The 15054-nt window shown below is 34.3% G+C and overlaps 3 protein-coding genes across 4 annotated transcripts; 1 reads left to right on the top strand and 2 right to left on the bottom strand.

Annotated features, from left to right (window-relative positions):
* The first annotated feature begins 145 nt into the window (after positions 1-145).
* LOC118282392 (nucleoporin Nup35) lies at positions 146-3596 on the top strand. Its single transcript, XM_035603456.2, has 4 exons — positions 146-507; positions 832-1293; positions 1580-1760; positions 2062-3596. Exons 1-4 carry the CDS (start codon positions 354-356, stop codon positions 2168-2170), a joined length of 906 nt encoding a protein of 301 aa, XP_035459349.1. The 5' UTR covers positions 146-353; the 3' UTR covers positions 2171-3596.
* Positions 3582-7241, bottom strand: LOC118282393 (glucose-induced degradation protein 8-A homolog). Of its 2 annotated transcripts, XM_035603457.2 has the most exons (5): positions 6981-7241; positions 6008-6204; positions 5099-5296; positions 4410-4582; positions 3582-4087 (listed from the first exon to the last, which is right to left on the bottom strand). In XM_035603457.2, the coding sequence occupies exons 1-5, from the start codon at positions 7108-7110 to the stop codon at positions 4060-4062; spliced, it is 726 nt and encodes a 241-aa protein (XP_035459350.1). In that variant the 5' UTR covers positions 7111-7241; the 3' UTR covers positions 3582-4059. The 2 variants fall into 2 exon arrangements, with proteins under 2 accessions (XP_035459350.1, XP_035459351.1); XM_035603458.2 differs by lacking the exon at positions 3582-4087 and having other exon boundaries at positions 4406-4582; positions 6981-7229.
* Positions 7242-9146: 1905 nt separating this feature from the next.
* On the bottom strand, positions 9147-15020 carry LOC118281087 (akirin). The gene is made up of 5 exons (XM_035601541.2): positions 14569-15020; positions 12305-12489; positions 11487-11612; positions 10574-10658; positions 9147-10407 (listed from the first exon to the last, which is right to left on the bottom strand). The coding sequence occupies exons 1-5, from the start codon at positions 14750-14752 to the stop codon at positions 10397-10399; spliced, it is 591 nt and encodes a 196-aa protein (XP_035457434.1). The 5' UTR covers positions 14753-15020; the 3' UTR covers positions 9147-10396.
* Between the last annotated feature and the right edge of the window lie 34 nt (positions 15021-15054).

Here is a 15054-nt window from a genome sequence, read left to right as displayed (position 1 = left end):
TTTAAACTGGTTCATCATTCACTTTAGTTCATTCGTAGACAGATGTCATGTCAAAAATGTAGAACTTTAGTTATCTATGATTCATAAAACTAAACGAGAATGTCTTTTCAAAATAACCCTACAATATTCTCTGCTATCTGTTCATTGTTTATATCCGGTCTTTTCAGTTTCAAACTCATTCAAAATTGAATTACCGTAAATGTCAAAATCGTGTTAATTTTGTTTTTTCTGTCAATTGTCAACCAACGGGAAAGCGTGCAGGTTGTTCAAAAAAGTGATATTAATTATTAGTAACGGCTGTTCTTTAAACAAAGTGATAAGACAAATTTGTAGTACATAAATATTAACTGAAAATGGAGCCTATGACTTTGGGTAGTCCGACTAACTCACCTTCAAACAGCCCAAATGTTGCATATTTGCCGCCTTTCCTTTTGGGTGAAATAAATCCTCCTACGACTCCTCGCACAAACAGCCTGTCGCCGACGAAGGGCAGGAGTTTAGCTTTCGGTAAGTTATTGTAAAAGGAACTATGCATTACATCATTGTATTTATAGAAAAGTTAATATTTTGTCCTAAAATAAGTCTGGTGAAAACTACCACAAAACTCTTCCAAGTGTATTAAGCTGATTAATTTCCTCACGATTTTAAAGCTGTTTTCTATATGATTTACCCGGACAAATAATATTTTATACTCAGTGAAGTTTTTAGTATTATATTGCTTGTGTATTTATCATTATTACTTACAATATTTAAGACTTAACTATTCTTTAAGGATACTCAATAAACAATGTTTCTTACCCTTAAAATAAAGAAATAACTTTTCAATTTTAGGTCCGGGTTCACCAACAAGTCCTAGTCAAACATCAACTCCGGACCAGAAAGCGTACCGCCAGAACATATCTATGCACCAGCAGGCACTGTACAACCAGCAGAACATGTACCCCAATGTTCCCACCACACCTAACATGTACCCCAGTATGCCGACAACACCCAACCTGTCCTACACTAGCAAACCAACCGGACCACCCATTGAAGACCTGTTCGACACCATCAAGAGTAACGAACCATCAATGAACAAGTCTTTATTTCACGATAGTTTATATGGCAACAATAATTCTATGGCCCAAAATGGCTATGGCAATATGAATAATTCAGTAAATAATCAGTCGCTAGCAACACCCTGGCAGGATGGGTGTCAGGAACATGATGAGTACTGGGTCACTGTGTTTGGGTTCCCTCCAAATGCTGCCAATACTGTGCTGGCGAGGTTCAGCAACTGTGGTGCTATTTTAGGTAAGGTTAAAATATGTAAATGTATTATTATAGGCATTATTAATGAATGGATGGATATGTTTTGATGTTTACTTTACTGAATGTTTCTCATTATTGGAGAGACCTAAGTACATAATGCAGATTTAAGCTTTTGTTTAACTTGTAATTTTAAAATGTATTACTGTAATCCAACTTATATACTCATTAACTGGTTGTAGCCTAGACAATTTTGTTGTAAGTTGTAAATAGTGGTTAACTCCTATTACAGCAAACATTTTCAACAACTTCCTTTTATTTCCATTTCCAGATAAACAATACCCAACTCAAGGCAACTGGGCGCACGTGCGGTACGCGACGAGAGCTGAGAAGGAACGCGCAATGTCGCTCAGTGGTCGTCAAGTCTTGCCTGGAGTCATGGTTGGAGTAGTTGAATGCAAGGAGCCGCCGAGGATCGGCGTTAGTAGTCCTGGCATTACTTCGCCAGAGAGGTAAGAAACCTTTTATAGAACTAAGTCCAAAATAGAAAATAATACAAGTATTATGCACTTTACACCAGTTATGTTACTAGTCTCATTTGCAAGTTACAAAATTGAAAAACTTCAATGAATGCTACTGCTACATGATAAGTACCAAAGACATCTTGCTTGGTAGTAACCATTTTGGCAAAAGAAAACTAGTCAGTAAATATTTTTTTCAGTTTGCCACATAATTTTGCTCAATATTGATCTGATCCTTTAAGATCACAGTAAAGTAACCATTGCCATAAAATTTCCTTCATTAATCTTCCAGGCAACCTGGCGTCCGGTCGCTCTGCCCGACACCTATCGCGAACGCGCCCGTCCCGCAGCGGTCTAGCGGCCTTATTTCCAAAGCGTTGGACTACGTGCTGGGTTGGTGACATTCAAGAAACAACATGGTGCGCAAAATCGGGCCAATCTATCGGCGAATCAGGCGAGCTCGCGAACACGTCACTCGCTTGCGATACCGACACAGAGACTTTTTCACAATGTTCGATGAAATGAACCAATTACATTTAGATAATCATCCCGAGTTATTTGACATAAATGAAATGTAGACTGAATGTTATGTTTAATGAACAGTCAGCGACAGGTGTAGGTAGGTTTTGATACATACAGTTTATAAATGCGTGTGATATATTTTAGTCTATTAAAATTAGTTATGCCAGTTATTATAATTAATTCTGTATCAATCAATAGGTTTAGATCGACATTCCGTTGCAATGTTGTCAGTCAGGTAACTTAAGTTTATTGCAGAACTGTAATGGTAGACCCTTTATTTTATCAGTTTCTTTGCAGTCTAGAATATACATTTTTTAACATAAGATTATAAAAGATACACATCATTAATTATGAATATGAATAAAGAATAGCTTCATTTACTAAATAGCTGGTCTATTTTTGTAACCTACTTATTTTATTATGCCCAGTAAAGTCAATAAATTAGGTATATCTCTGGTTATAATATAATGTTCAATATAATTATAAGTTGCTAATGTAAGAGTCATTGCGAACGATTATAGCGTTACCCAGCATCATGCTATATATGAAATAAACTGCATGTCCTTGATACAATCAATATACATAATACTAATATTTGCATTTCTAATAAATCATATTTTTTTCAAAAAGTATTTTTATGAATTGGATATAATATGGGCCCTATTTCAATACATGCTTCGATATGAATGGTGCCACATCGACCGAAGGGATACCACGCCCTCACAGGCATGAAACAACGTTGGCGTTGTATTTTACCGTGTGAGTGAGGTTACGGATGCTCAGCCTCCTCCTCCCATCTCCAATCCCCAATTATCAAATCTCTAACCCCCAAAAGAAAAGGCCGGCAACGCACTCTCATCTGATTGTGCGGGTGTCCTAGAGCACGCTGATAGCTTACTATCAGGTGATAATGCTGTTTGTTTAACTTGTGACGGTGACCACCAGTTGCGCAGTCGATGCCCATATTCTATCAAATAGCTCTACGTTACTAAAGGAGGGACACAAAAAGGGTCACCGCCCTGTCAGTTTTATAATGTCAATTGGTTGCAATACTTGCAGAGTGGGGTGCTATACAGGGGTATATAAAATTGGGGTTGTGCTACTAAGGCTTCGTTCATGCATCACAATCTTGTAGAATTTGACTGTATGTAAAAGAAATAGGTATCTTTCACAAAGTCGTTGACTGTGCCCATTGAAAGAATTGAATTCTTGTAAATCTTTATTATGTAATTAATTGTGAGAAAATTACTTGATTAAGGTGGTTGTTTTATGTACAAAAAATAAAATAACTTTAATATTTCTTAATTATTTGTTTAATTGCTAAATATTACATATAAAATACTTAAATATGGAGATTTTTTCAAATTGATGTGAAATTATTTGTCCAATGTTAAAACTTTTACAGCCAAATGAAATGGAGTAATTGCGCTCTACTACGATAAAACAATGGTTTCAAATGGAATCTGCAGCGAAAATAAAAACACGTTAAGATGTGCAATAAATCCAGTTTACGCACACATAACAAAGTTAGGAAACAATTAGGATCTATTTATTTATTTATATCTAAACTCACCCTATTAAAAGTTAAAATACAATTTTACGAGTAACCTAGCGTCATAAATATTACTTTATTTTCGTCAGACCCGTAAAACATCTATAATGTTAAGATTGATAAAAATGCTAGTTTACTATGTCTTACAGTTTGATATTCCTGTTTATTCCGTTGCGGTCTCCAGCGGTGGAAGCGGCTGACGGTCTCTGGCTAAGCCTAAAATCGTCGGAACCCTCCAAACAACCTTGGTGAAACAGAAAGAAAAAAAAAATTGAATTATTAATAAACAATTTAAAAATTATGTCTTATTGTTTTGGTAGTAATAGAATAGAAGCTTTTTTAAATGATTATTATAATTCATGTGTCATTAGCGAAGTTACATTTGTTTTTGTGTTGTACACATTTCAACAATCTGAACCAAAATAAATTCGAATTAATACTAACACAGACAAATCGTAATATACAAAAAAATATATACGATATTTACAAAATAAACAAAGTGAATGGATTGAAAGACACTGGCACAGGCGTGGGATCAATAATATAACAATGGGATTCCTTATTACTTTGGCTTCTCTATGGTGGCGTTGGCGAGGTCAGTGATCTTGGTGTACTTGATGTTATGTTTGTCGAGCTCGCTCTGTGACCACAGGATCATGCGGAGAAGGCTGCACAGCTTCGGGTTGGTGTACTCTTGGTTCTCCATCTTAAGTATCGCCGCGTTCAGCTCACTTGCGATCTGATGAAAATAATTATTTTAATTACTTTTAAATTATCCAAATAAAAAAGAATCTACTTAATTAACGTTATATGACTATCAGTAAATAATTGTAATGTGATCTATTGCATTATTGATGGTAATTGATCTTTTACGAAATTAATATTTTAATTCATAAAAGAAAGAAGATATTAAATTAATTGGTATTTTTGAAAACTATGGATGAAGTTTTAATAATGTTGCTGTTGTATGGTAAATACAAAAACATTACAATGTTAATTTATTCTGTAGAGCCCTTCAGACTTATAGTTCCATAAAAGGAGTACTGTGGCACAGTGATGTACCGTTTTCATTATGGAATGTGCTATGGAATAATATGGTTATGCTATAATTGATGACTGTTTTATTGGTTAATAATACAATATGTAGAACATTACATAAAAATATGTATTATTTTTAGTTTTTTTTTTAGATGTACCTTTGAAACAAAGGGTCTGCAGAATTGCTATACAGAATCCTTATCTGTAGACAACTTACCTTTTGACTATGTGATGGTAGTAATAAGTCTGCGAAGGGTGATGCATGAGGGTCAGGGAAGGCTAGCAGGGCCAACGACCGCTCCAGCTCTGTAAGAGCATTGGGATCATTCGCACCGGCCTCTGCGAGCGTCGCGCTGGCAAACGCTAGAGCCTCTTCTGCCCGACCCGCGCGAATCAACTCCAAAAGTTGCAATTGCTGGAAGAGAATAAATGAGCTTCACATCACTTATCAGCCTACAGGTGGCTACTGCTGACCAAAAACCTCTTCTCATATGGAGAAGGTTTGAGCATTTCCTCACAATGTTTTCCTTCACCGTTTGTCAGTGGCGCCGTGGCAGATAACTTAGAAAAAGTTACATTGATACTTGCCATTCATAGGTTTCGAAACAAACATGAAACCAAGCAACTCAGAAACTGCAGTATTTTTTTCGTTGGTATAAAAATAGCACATGGTTCACCTATTACTATATTTTTATCTTTGTTATACCTTGGCGTAATGGTTTATTATCATTTTGTTGGCATTTTAATTTTTACAATTTTCACAATATTATAGTATAATGACTACTGAGATGGGATCTGCCATTAAGACGTAACTGTTGTTGATAATGAAAAACTTATCTAAATATTATCAAACTTGTTTGTATTTACTATACAATACTAGTTTATGTTATTATAATTAAAATCTCATTATTGATAGTCTTGTTAAAAATTGAGAATGGCTAGACTTAAAAAAGCGATTTGGCAAATTTTGGTCTTGAATTATTTGTGGAAGTCCAGGGAAAGTTGGTCCAAAAGGTGAGAAAGAAACAAGTTTGAGGCGGTACGAAGTTTGGTAGGCCAGCGAGTTATCAATAAATAATAGAATTGAAGCATGTAATTCATAGAGCATTAATGTTTATACACTTACCTGTAAGTGGAAGTACAAATATCTGTCATTATCCAACAATTCTGGGTGCAGGGCGTTCACCATTGCGATAGCATCAGGGATGCGACCAGTTTGCACAGCTTCACGGATCATGATTCTCTCATCCAATGAGCTGCATAGAGCTGGTTCCTGTAGCCCAGCCTCTTGTTGAAATTTAATAGCAGCCTCTTTGAATCCCTCTAAAATATAGCACAATTTAGTAAATGATTGGTAGAAGTATTTATTAAAGAAGAAGTATTTATTAGGTATGATATTCAAAGTGATAGTTTAAAATTAATGTAAAACTAATGCTGACTAGGTAGGCAATGCCACATGGTTGTAGTTCAGTGGTATGATGCATTTGTCATTTTGTATCACAATACATAACAACATACACATTTTGTATATACTTTCCTTATGTATCATATTACTTAATTTCGAAATAGTAATATAAGTTTTGTTATCTTTAAGGTGAGAGGTGAGATCCACAAAAACAAAGTTTATCATTGAATCACCCCAATGGATAAGATCATTGATACTATACTCCTTGTGTATATTTTTATTCAAACTATATGTTGATATTTTAGTAAAATGTGTCCATGTGGCCAGCATGTTATCTTTGTTTAATAGATTTTGAAAAACAAATCGATTTGAATAGAGATTGAAAATTCAATTGACCTTCCAATCATAACACTGATTTCTCAGCCACTGTTTCGCCTTATCGTTACTGCGTGTGGATAAAAAAGCAAAAACTATGTCGAAATCAATCGCCACGCGCAGTACCCCGTAAGTTTATTTACAAAAAATCCTAGCAATAAAAAAAGGAACGTGTCGCGTCGTGGGCTTTCCTTCCTTTGTTGCAATATTTTCAACTTTTCTTGAATTTTAATAACATTTATGAACCTCATTTATGATCGATGACGATTACTAAGCAATGACACACAAATTAATAGAATTTTGAAATAATAGATATTACCTGTTACCAAATAATTCATTATCAACATATTCATATCTGTTCTGGATATTTGCATTTCGTCTCCTTTATTGCGATCGTAGTATTTCCGATCTTCCCTTTCTTGGCCACTATTCGCTAGGTCAAAACTCATCTTATATGCTTTGTAAGAACGCCCGACTTGACACAGAGAAATTAAATGAAAATATTTTCAATAAACTCCTTTCTTTAGAATAATAAATATGACAATGACAAAATGTATCGTTCAAAGAATGAATGAATAAACGGACATTCATTCATTATTTACGTTCCATCATGGCCGACTTAAGATTGAATCATTTTCATTGGCGTGTTACTTTTACCAACCAATCACAGAACCGAGTGCCTATCAATGTTGCAACGCTTAGTAAATATGGCACCGAATAGGAAGTAGGAATGAATGTAAAAGAAACGGGGATCTATGGTCATCATCTGTTTTCTTTTTCAGAAAATAGTTATTTGTTTATTATGTATTTAAGTAGCATGTAGTACTTATATTTTATTCGACACTTCGTATTTTGATATTATTTTACTGACTATATAGCATACATATGTTTTTGTAAATAAATCAGTAATCTAGTTACTAATATTTTATCATGATCTTTTTGGAAAGCCACAAAAAATAAAGGGAAAGTGACGCCTTTCGCTGTGGTCCCAAGACCCACGGGCCACGAGGATATGGCGATAGATACAAAATATACCGAACCCTAGTACAGTTTAACTGCATCACAGTTAGTTAAGTCTAAAAACTGCGTCAAAATGTCAAAGTTAAATTTATTATTCTAGGATTACCCAAAGAACTACGTACGAGCACTAGCATAAACTAGAATTTTGGCAAAAGGCTCGCTTTTCAATGCTTTTTATTGGAAGGAACCTGATATTAATGCTTTTATGATTAATATTTGGCGGTAGAAGGTTCCTAATTTATTTAGGAATAACGGGGCAGCTTGTTGTGTTGTTTTTGTCTCATAGATTTTCTCTTTGGTAGCCCATTTTTATAATTTCGAATATGCACACCGGGATGGCCGGGTACTTTTGTAAAGGATTGAAAATCACCAAATGGCTACTATCGCGCGCCTCCTGAGTGAGGCAGGTGAAAGATTATAAAATAAGTACTAATATTTATTAAGGCGCTTTGCACATGGAGCAACTGGCAACTGGCAACTAGCTGTTTACATATATTTCAATTGAACCGCGCAGTAGCAACTCGAGTTTCGAGTTCCGGTAATCGTCAACAGTTTTTAGTTACTGCTATCGATGACTAACTTAGTTCTTAATTACCGCAACTAGCAACTGTTAAATATTATACCGGTTTTTAAAGTTGCCGTCGACGGCGACGACGTAATAAAATGAGAGCAAGTGCTGCTTCTTCGATATCCATTGTCATACTGAACGCTGATCGCTGCGTAGATTTAGCAACTCGGTTATGAAAGTTGCTCACAGATTGCCATAAAATTGCGGCAAACGTAAACGTTATAGCAACTATCAACTTTTTACAAGAAACTTTTAAAATGTTGATAGTTTCCTCAACAAGTTGCTCCATGTGCAAAGCGCCTAAGTACAGGAGTGTCAGATCCACAAAATCATACCATAGAATAAAATGCCCATTGACTTTAAAACAACCCCGTTCCAACTCCTGCTCCGCGTTGGAGACGCGGTGTATGGCGACCTACCACCAAGGGCCTGCCTTTTCACCACATATGTGCTATCTAGCTATGCTACGATGTAATAGCTAAGTTGTAAAATTATGTGACAATATTCACTGATACCAAGCTATGTAGCTTTGCGAGAAAGATACGCAGCTCGAGTATGCGATGTATCGATTTCATAGCACAGATCTTTCAATTTAAAAGTCTAGTTTTGTCTGTTTCCACCAGTGCTAAATTATTTATGTGTCCCAGTATGAATGGTGGAAGCCAAACGGATCCACAGCAAGGTAGCATAGTAACATCACTGGTGTACAAGTATTGTAGCATACAAGTCCTAGGACTTATATTAGCGAAATACCTATGTATTCGCTAATATATAAGCTGTGTGTGTATAGCAGTAGTGTATTCTCGAAGAGGTGAGTAAGGTGAGGCACACCCTTTGCTTATCCGCTTCAGGAAATTCTAGCGTAATATTATACAACATAAGAAAATAAAAATCCAATTTGTGTTTAGCTAATTTATTTTCAGTTCTTAATCGCCAATAACCTACAATAAAGAGCTGATAATACAATTTAAAAAAAGTCCTATCCTATTTTTATTGAATAATGCTTGGTAACAAATATCGTTTTTTGTATTCAATAAAAAGTTACAACTAAACAATTATTATAAAACAAACCCAATAATGTTCCGTGGAGTGCATCTCTCGGTTACAGTGGTCGTCGACTGCGATGCCGACGTAGTATCTTCATACATTATTGAGAAAAAATAATAACTTAAAAATTTAAATAAAGCTAATTAATCATTCTCTAAAAGCCATGTATCAGTGAGTTAATTTCGAGGAAATAAGTTTTGTAGTAGTTAAATATTGGCTAGAAACGCCGTAATATTATAGATAAGAATACATTTTTAATATAGAGTCCTAAAGATATCCCGAACTGTCTGATACAAGAGGCCATCTCTCATAAGAGCTAAGGGCGGGCATTCGCGCCGCCCTTTACATACAATCAAATTAAATATAATTTACCAACTACAACTATAATTCGACAACACTATAAAGAAAAGTACAGTAAAAATAATCGTCAATCAAAAATAATTATGGCTAACTAATTCGCACTTTCGAGGTCAATGAATAAAGAGGCACTCTGCGTGAATTTATATTGTGTAGATTACAACATTACTATAGGTTTCATAATGTTACTTTAGAAAATATACAAAATACAAGTGTATACCTGACATCCGTGTCTGCTGTAAAGACATAATTCTGTTAACAAACCCGTTTTGTTAATCCGAACACTTAGCCAGAGCTAAATAGTGTCGTGCCTGGCTACAAGTCGTCCGACTCGGCTTCATCGATCCTCAGTCTATGAACACAATAATCCAGCGTACCTTACCTAAAGCATTAAAAGCTAATTATGTGTATGTGGCATGAACTAAACTGTGGAATCTTACACCGGCAATATTGCGAAGGCTCTTTTTATTGCTAAGTCTAAAAGGCTATTGGACGTCACATTGAACTGAAAACAAAAATACAACTGGTGGGAAAATAAATTGTATTATTATATTGATGTACATTAATACTGTACTAAACGAAAATGTTTGGCAATATTAGCCAGTGTCAAATTCCACCAGCAATCACAATGTCTTGATTCATTAGGATACTTTACTCCCGCATAATATAATATTCACATATACCAAAATATGTTTGTCTTGATATAGTTGCAGTATTATACCGCACAGCAAACTTCATGGTCATTAGGACAGATCTGAAAACAAATAAACACATTGTTAAAGTTCCACATCATAGAAGTTTCACATATCACAGACTCAAGTAAAAAAATGAAAGACATCAAAAAAGTTGTGTTAATATTAATCTAAGCTCATCAGTAAAAAACATTAAGTAATTAATAAGTAGCATGTATGTCAACTCACAGCTGGGGACGAGGTCCTGATGCATGTGGTGCTCGGCGTCCATGCCGAGTGGCATGCAAGTTGCGGGCGGGGGTCGGCGCTGCACCTGTCACACAAATGTCACATGTGTTACATGTTATATTGATTTAGCATTAGATAATCATATGTGTTCTTATAGATTTTGAACATTTCGGATTAAAATAAAGCAGTGTTGTGTATTCTCGTGATGACTTAATACATTTATTGATATAACAAAACGTAATTACTAATTAATAAAATATCTGAAGCTAAATCAAAATCATTATCACAATGTTTCGATTTATTTGCTTCAAATGAAACATTTTAAAGTTATTGAAACGGTATTTCAAGGCATTTCATTTCCAACTGACTATGCAACTAAATGTGAATCAGAAACAATGAATCGAAATTAGAACTTTAATAAATTAAAATACAATGCTAACTTGAGCATTTATTTGTACAGAATACAATTCTTGCGTTCTATTTAAATTGATAAGAAGGAGAGCGTGTGAAAGCAGCCTGTTATCGACAGACGCCATTCGTCATTGATATGGTTTCAAATATAAAAACGTTAGAAATAATTTGATAATTTTTATCGTGGTGATTATTTACTCGTTAAATAGTTGATATGTTAATTATATTTCCATTTCATAATGACTTTTAGTTACTTTTGTTTGATAAGTCAGTAACTTGTATCTTAATTTATTCATTACATTTCCTTGTAAAGTGATCTTGAAGATGCAATTTAATTAATTATTGTAGCCCTTTTATACTGTTTTGTAATGACTGTAGTGCTGCTTTTTTTTTTGTAATCACAATGTAATAATGAAGAACATAATAAGGTAAACATTAATATTTATTGCTTTTCTCGATTGTAAAAGCACGACACGCATACAAGATAGTTGAGAAGTATTACCTGATCAAGATTGAAGCGTACGAAAGCTTCGTACTGTTCGGCAAGCTTGGTGCTAAGTGCCGACTCGTACTCGGAGCGGAGAGCCACCTCCTGCTCACGCAACATTCGCTCGCAGATCATACGCACCTGTGACGTAATGAAACGTTATATTACAATTTTATCACGCTCATATTCCCCAATTTCATTAATGAACAAGTAAGTTATATCAGGAAAGGTATTTCCTGATTTTTCGAAAGGATAAAGTTTTGTTTCTTAAGTACAAATGACCTAATTAAATACAGGGAAAACTAAAACTGTTTTACATTTTTAAAACAATGTAATGACAAGATTTTTGTCTGACTAATATAACAAACTCACGGAAGGGCTGTTAACTTGCCAAATTACGAAAATAAACTACCAAGTCTAGACACAATACCTATTGTTACGGAAAATTTACAAATAATAAAAATTGAAGCAGTTTTATAAAATATTTAGCTTTTTCAGAATCAATTCCAAGCTTGAATTAAATAGCAATTTAAATGTAAAATGATGAGGTTTAGACTGAAGTAGACATACTAAATTGTTTATTAGATAGAACAAGGTAATGTTAGTAGGTAAATGTGATATGGTATTTAAATGTGAGGGTCAGAATAGCAGCCATATTTGGTTTTGGCGTCATTTACTATGCAGAAGAGAAGGTGAACAAAATTATTTTAAAAATAAGCATAACTAAAGATATTTTTTCATGCAGTAGAAATTGCTCTTGACTCTAGCATTGATGAAGAAGTAAGCTAAAAGGAATACTTAGGTATATTGCTATTCCATATTAATATACTTACTTGTTTGAAAGTAAAGAGTGCACGGTGGTGCACCTTCTGTGTGTTGTGTGAGGAGCGATGAGGAGGCGAGCAGTCGCCTTCAGAGCCACTAGAAGAGGAGCAGGACGCTGCTGCGTTAGTCAGCCGCAGTTGGCGACGGCGATGGAGACGCTTGATCTCGTCGCATATCTCCTGTGCCATACGTTCTGAAGATCCAACAATTTTTATTGAATTATTAGCAAAATCTCTGAGTCTTTGTTTTAAGCGATTTAAAGTAGCGAGAGATTGTACAGTTGAAAATAAATCCCTTAATTTTGGAATAAAATTCATAAAAAAGTTGAATAAAACCCATCTCTCTAAATTGTTTTGTCAGTGTCTTTAAGCTAATGATTTAGTGGAAGAGATGCAATAAATTATTCCTTAATAATGAAGACATGTGATAAACAATACTGTAGGTGTTGGGTTGCCAAAACATTTGACTTTAAACAAATGGCTGGGAGAGGAATGTCTCAGTTTAGTCATGTGTCCTATCAAGGTGTCAAAATTAACAACCAATAATGAACCATGTGTAAAATGACACACAGACACAAAAAAGCACATGTATCAAAATAGCTTTTTAGATAATTAACTTTCCAGATGAATGTATAATGCTGCTGTTTTGGATGAGTGAGAAAATAAGCCTATTTCAGATGCTTATTTCTTCAGCAAGAGAGGTTAAGATAATTGGTTTTAAATTGAGCATAATTTAGCTGAAAGGCAACCTTTTAAAATTAATTTCAATATTTATCAGCAGCAATAGTTATTATTAGTCAGCAATGTACAAATTCTATAATTTTATACCACACAGCTGAATTATGGTTATGTATGTCAGGTAAATGTAACAATAAAGCTGCAATTCAACTGTCAATTTGTTCAGTCATGACTTTTTATAGCGTTCATGAAGTTAAATGATGATCAATAACCGTGAAATAAATATTGCGAAAGAAAGTTGCAATTTCTATAGCTAACCCTATTCAAAGACTATAAAATTTCCACTAAACTACTTGAAAAAAAAAAAAGAAGAAACTATTAAGTACATGCTTTTTTTTTAGATCTAATTTCATGGCATAAAGTAAGACTGTCTAGTGGTTGTAAAAAGTATGAATACAGCATACAGAACTCTATGGAGTAAACTTATTCACAGGCATGACAAAGGTTTATGTTCATGGACCATGACTGAAAATGGCCTCAGGTAGCAAATACTTAATTGCACTTTTGAATGTAAAAAAAAAAGGTTAAGGGCATAGAGAGCAGTTCATAAAAACTGATGGTATTTTATTACATGCTGCATGGTATTTTTCGTGTTATTTAAGTTTAAGTGAAGAATATAAGATATGACTATAGAATACACTACAAATTATATTTGTTCATATATTGCTTGACCTTTAAATTTTGAATGTAGGCAAGGTTTTTCTAATCATGATGATTGCAACATAAAGTGATGACTTAGATTTTAATCATAATTCCTTTTTGGTTTTAAGATTAGTTATGAAATTATGAAACTAATTATATATTATTTTTAAATAACTGTAATGAATAAAATAATGTGACATTATAATAAAGAATACATGAAACCCTACCTAGACTACAAAGAAAGTAATATTTTAAAGTCATGCTTATGTTAAGTACCCAGCTGTTCATATATTTTTTCGTTATTTACATTCGTACATAGAATATAACCTTCATACTACGTGTTTATGTCACATATACCACACAATGAAATAACTCTTTATTATGTTTTGATGAATACTAATAATCGAGCTATAAACTGTCAACTAGTAAATAAATCAGCCTACATAAGCATTTAATAGCTTTGTAACAAAATGTCCAGTCATCCAGTTAATTACTAATATGCTGAAACGCAGACAATGCTGCGTGTATATAGGTACCGTCCATATTTCAGCTGATTATGCATGATTTGACTCAGAAGATACGTATGAAACACGTAAAAACTCGGGTTTCAGCAAAAACCGACCCACAATTTAATACCACAAAGACATTTGAGATGGGATTCAACACAAAAACCAACAAAAGGACATGAAAAAATCCACGCAACGGTCTTCATGCATCACTCATCTCGCTCTAACACGATAAAAATATTCATGATGCAGTGGAAACAATGGCGTTAGATAATACAGCTGATTAAATATACAAATAATTTACCATACAATATTATTTTATCCAAACTACTAACGTAGCAAGTCGTCATCGCATTCTTGAAGCCATAATAAAAAAAATAAACAAACCTGGGGTCAGTTTCGCAGGTGCAATAACGGATTCTCCAAATGACGATTGTCTGCTTTCCGAAACTTTTACACCTGGACTTGTGCTTGAACTGCTGGCTGCAAATGGTGAGCACCTTCGCCTCTTTGCAGGCATTTGCGCCATGGACTCCCAGTCCAAATTTCTTTTGAGTGTAGCACACGCCATTTTCTTTTTACGCCCAGCGAATGTCCTCTACCTATCCGAGACTATGTTTGGAATTTCTGCTTTTGTCACGAAACAAGCAAAAATCGAAATAATACTAAAACTTAAAGAAAGGAAGCACTACAATTTTAAAATAGATATTTCTAAATTATTTTCTTGAAGGATTTTTACAAATATTAAAGATTATTTGACGCTCTCCGATTCTCTCACTTCCAAATAAAATCTAGCAGCGAACACTTTTCACTCAATTCAATTTTATTTTGACATTTTGTTGTTATAATCAGGTGTACCAACCTACAGAAATT

This window comes from Spodoptera frugiperda, chromosome 20, assembly GCF_023101765.2.
Source record: "Spodoptera frugiperda isolate SF20-4 chromosome 20, AGI-APGP_CSIRO_Sfru_2.0, whole genome shotgun sequence".
NCBI lineage: Eukaryota > Metazoa > Arthropoda > Insecta > Lepidoptera > Noctuidae > Spodoptera > Spodoptera frugiperda.
This window is presented reverse-complemented; position numbering and strand designations above follow the sequence as displayed.

Coding starts and splice junctions, on each gene's coding strand:
- LOC118282392 (XM_035603456.2), top strand. CDS start 354: ATGGAGCCTATGACTTTGGGTAGTCCGACTAACTCACCTTCAAACAGC. Junction 1,294..1,579: donor CAACTGTGGTGCTATTTTAG/GTAAGGTTAAAA, acceptor TTCCATTTCCAG/ATAAACAATACCCAACTCAA. Junction 1,761..2,061: donor GGCATTACTTCGCCAGAGAG/GTAAGAAACCTT, acceptor TTAATCTTCCAG/GCAACCTGGCGTCCGGTCGC.
- LOC118282393 (XM_035603457.2), bottom strand. CDS start 7,110: ATGAGTTTTGACCTAGCGAATAGTGGCCAAGAAAGGGAAGATCGGAAA. Junction 5,297..6,007: donor ATTTGTACTTCCACTTACAG/GTAAGTGTATAA, acceptor ATTCTCTTCCAG/CAATTGCAACTTTTGGAGTT. Junction 4,088..4,409: donor GCCACCATAGAGAAGCCAAA/GTAATAAGGAAT, acceptor TGTTTCACCAAG/GTTGTTTGGAGGGTTCCGAC.
- LOC118281087 (XM_035601541.2), bottom strand. CDS start 14,752: ATGGCGTGTGCTACACTCAAAAGAAATTTGGACTGGGAGTCCATGGCG. Junction 12,490..14,568: donor ACCTGCGAAACTGACCCCAG/GTTTGTTTATTT, acceptor TTGGATCTTCAG/AACGTATGGCACAGGAGATA. Junction 11,613..12,304: donor CACTCTTTACTTTCAAACAA/GTAAGTATATTA, acceptor ATTACGTCACAG/GTGCGTATGATCTGCGAGCG.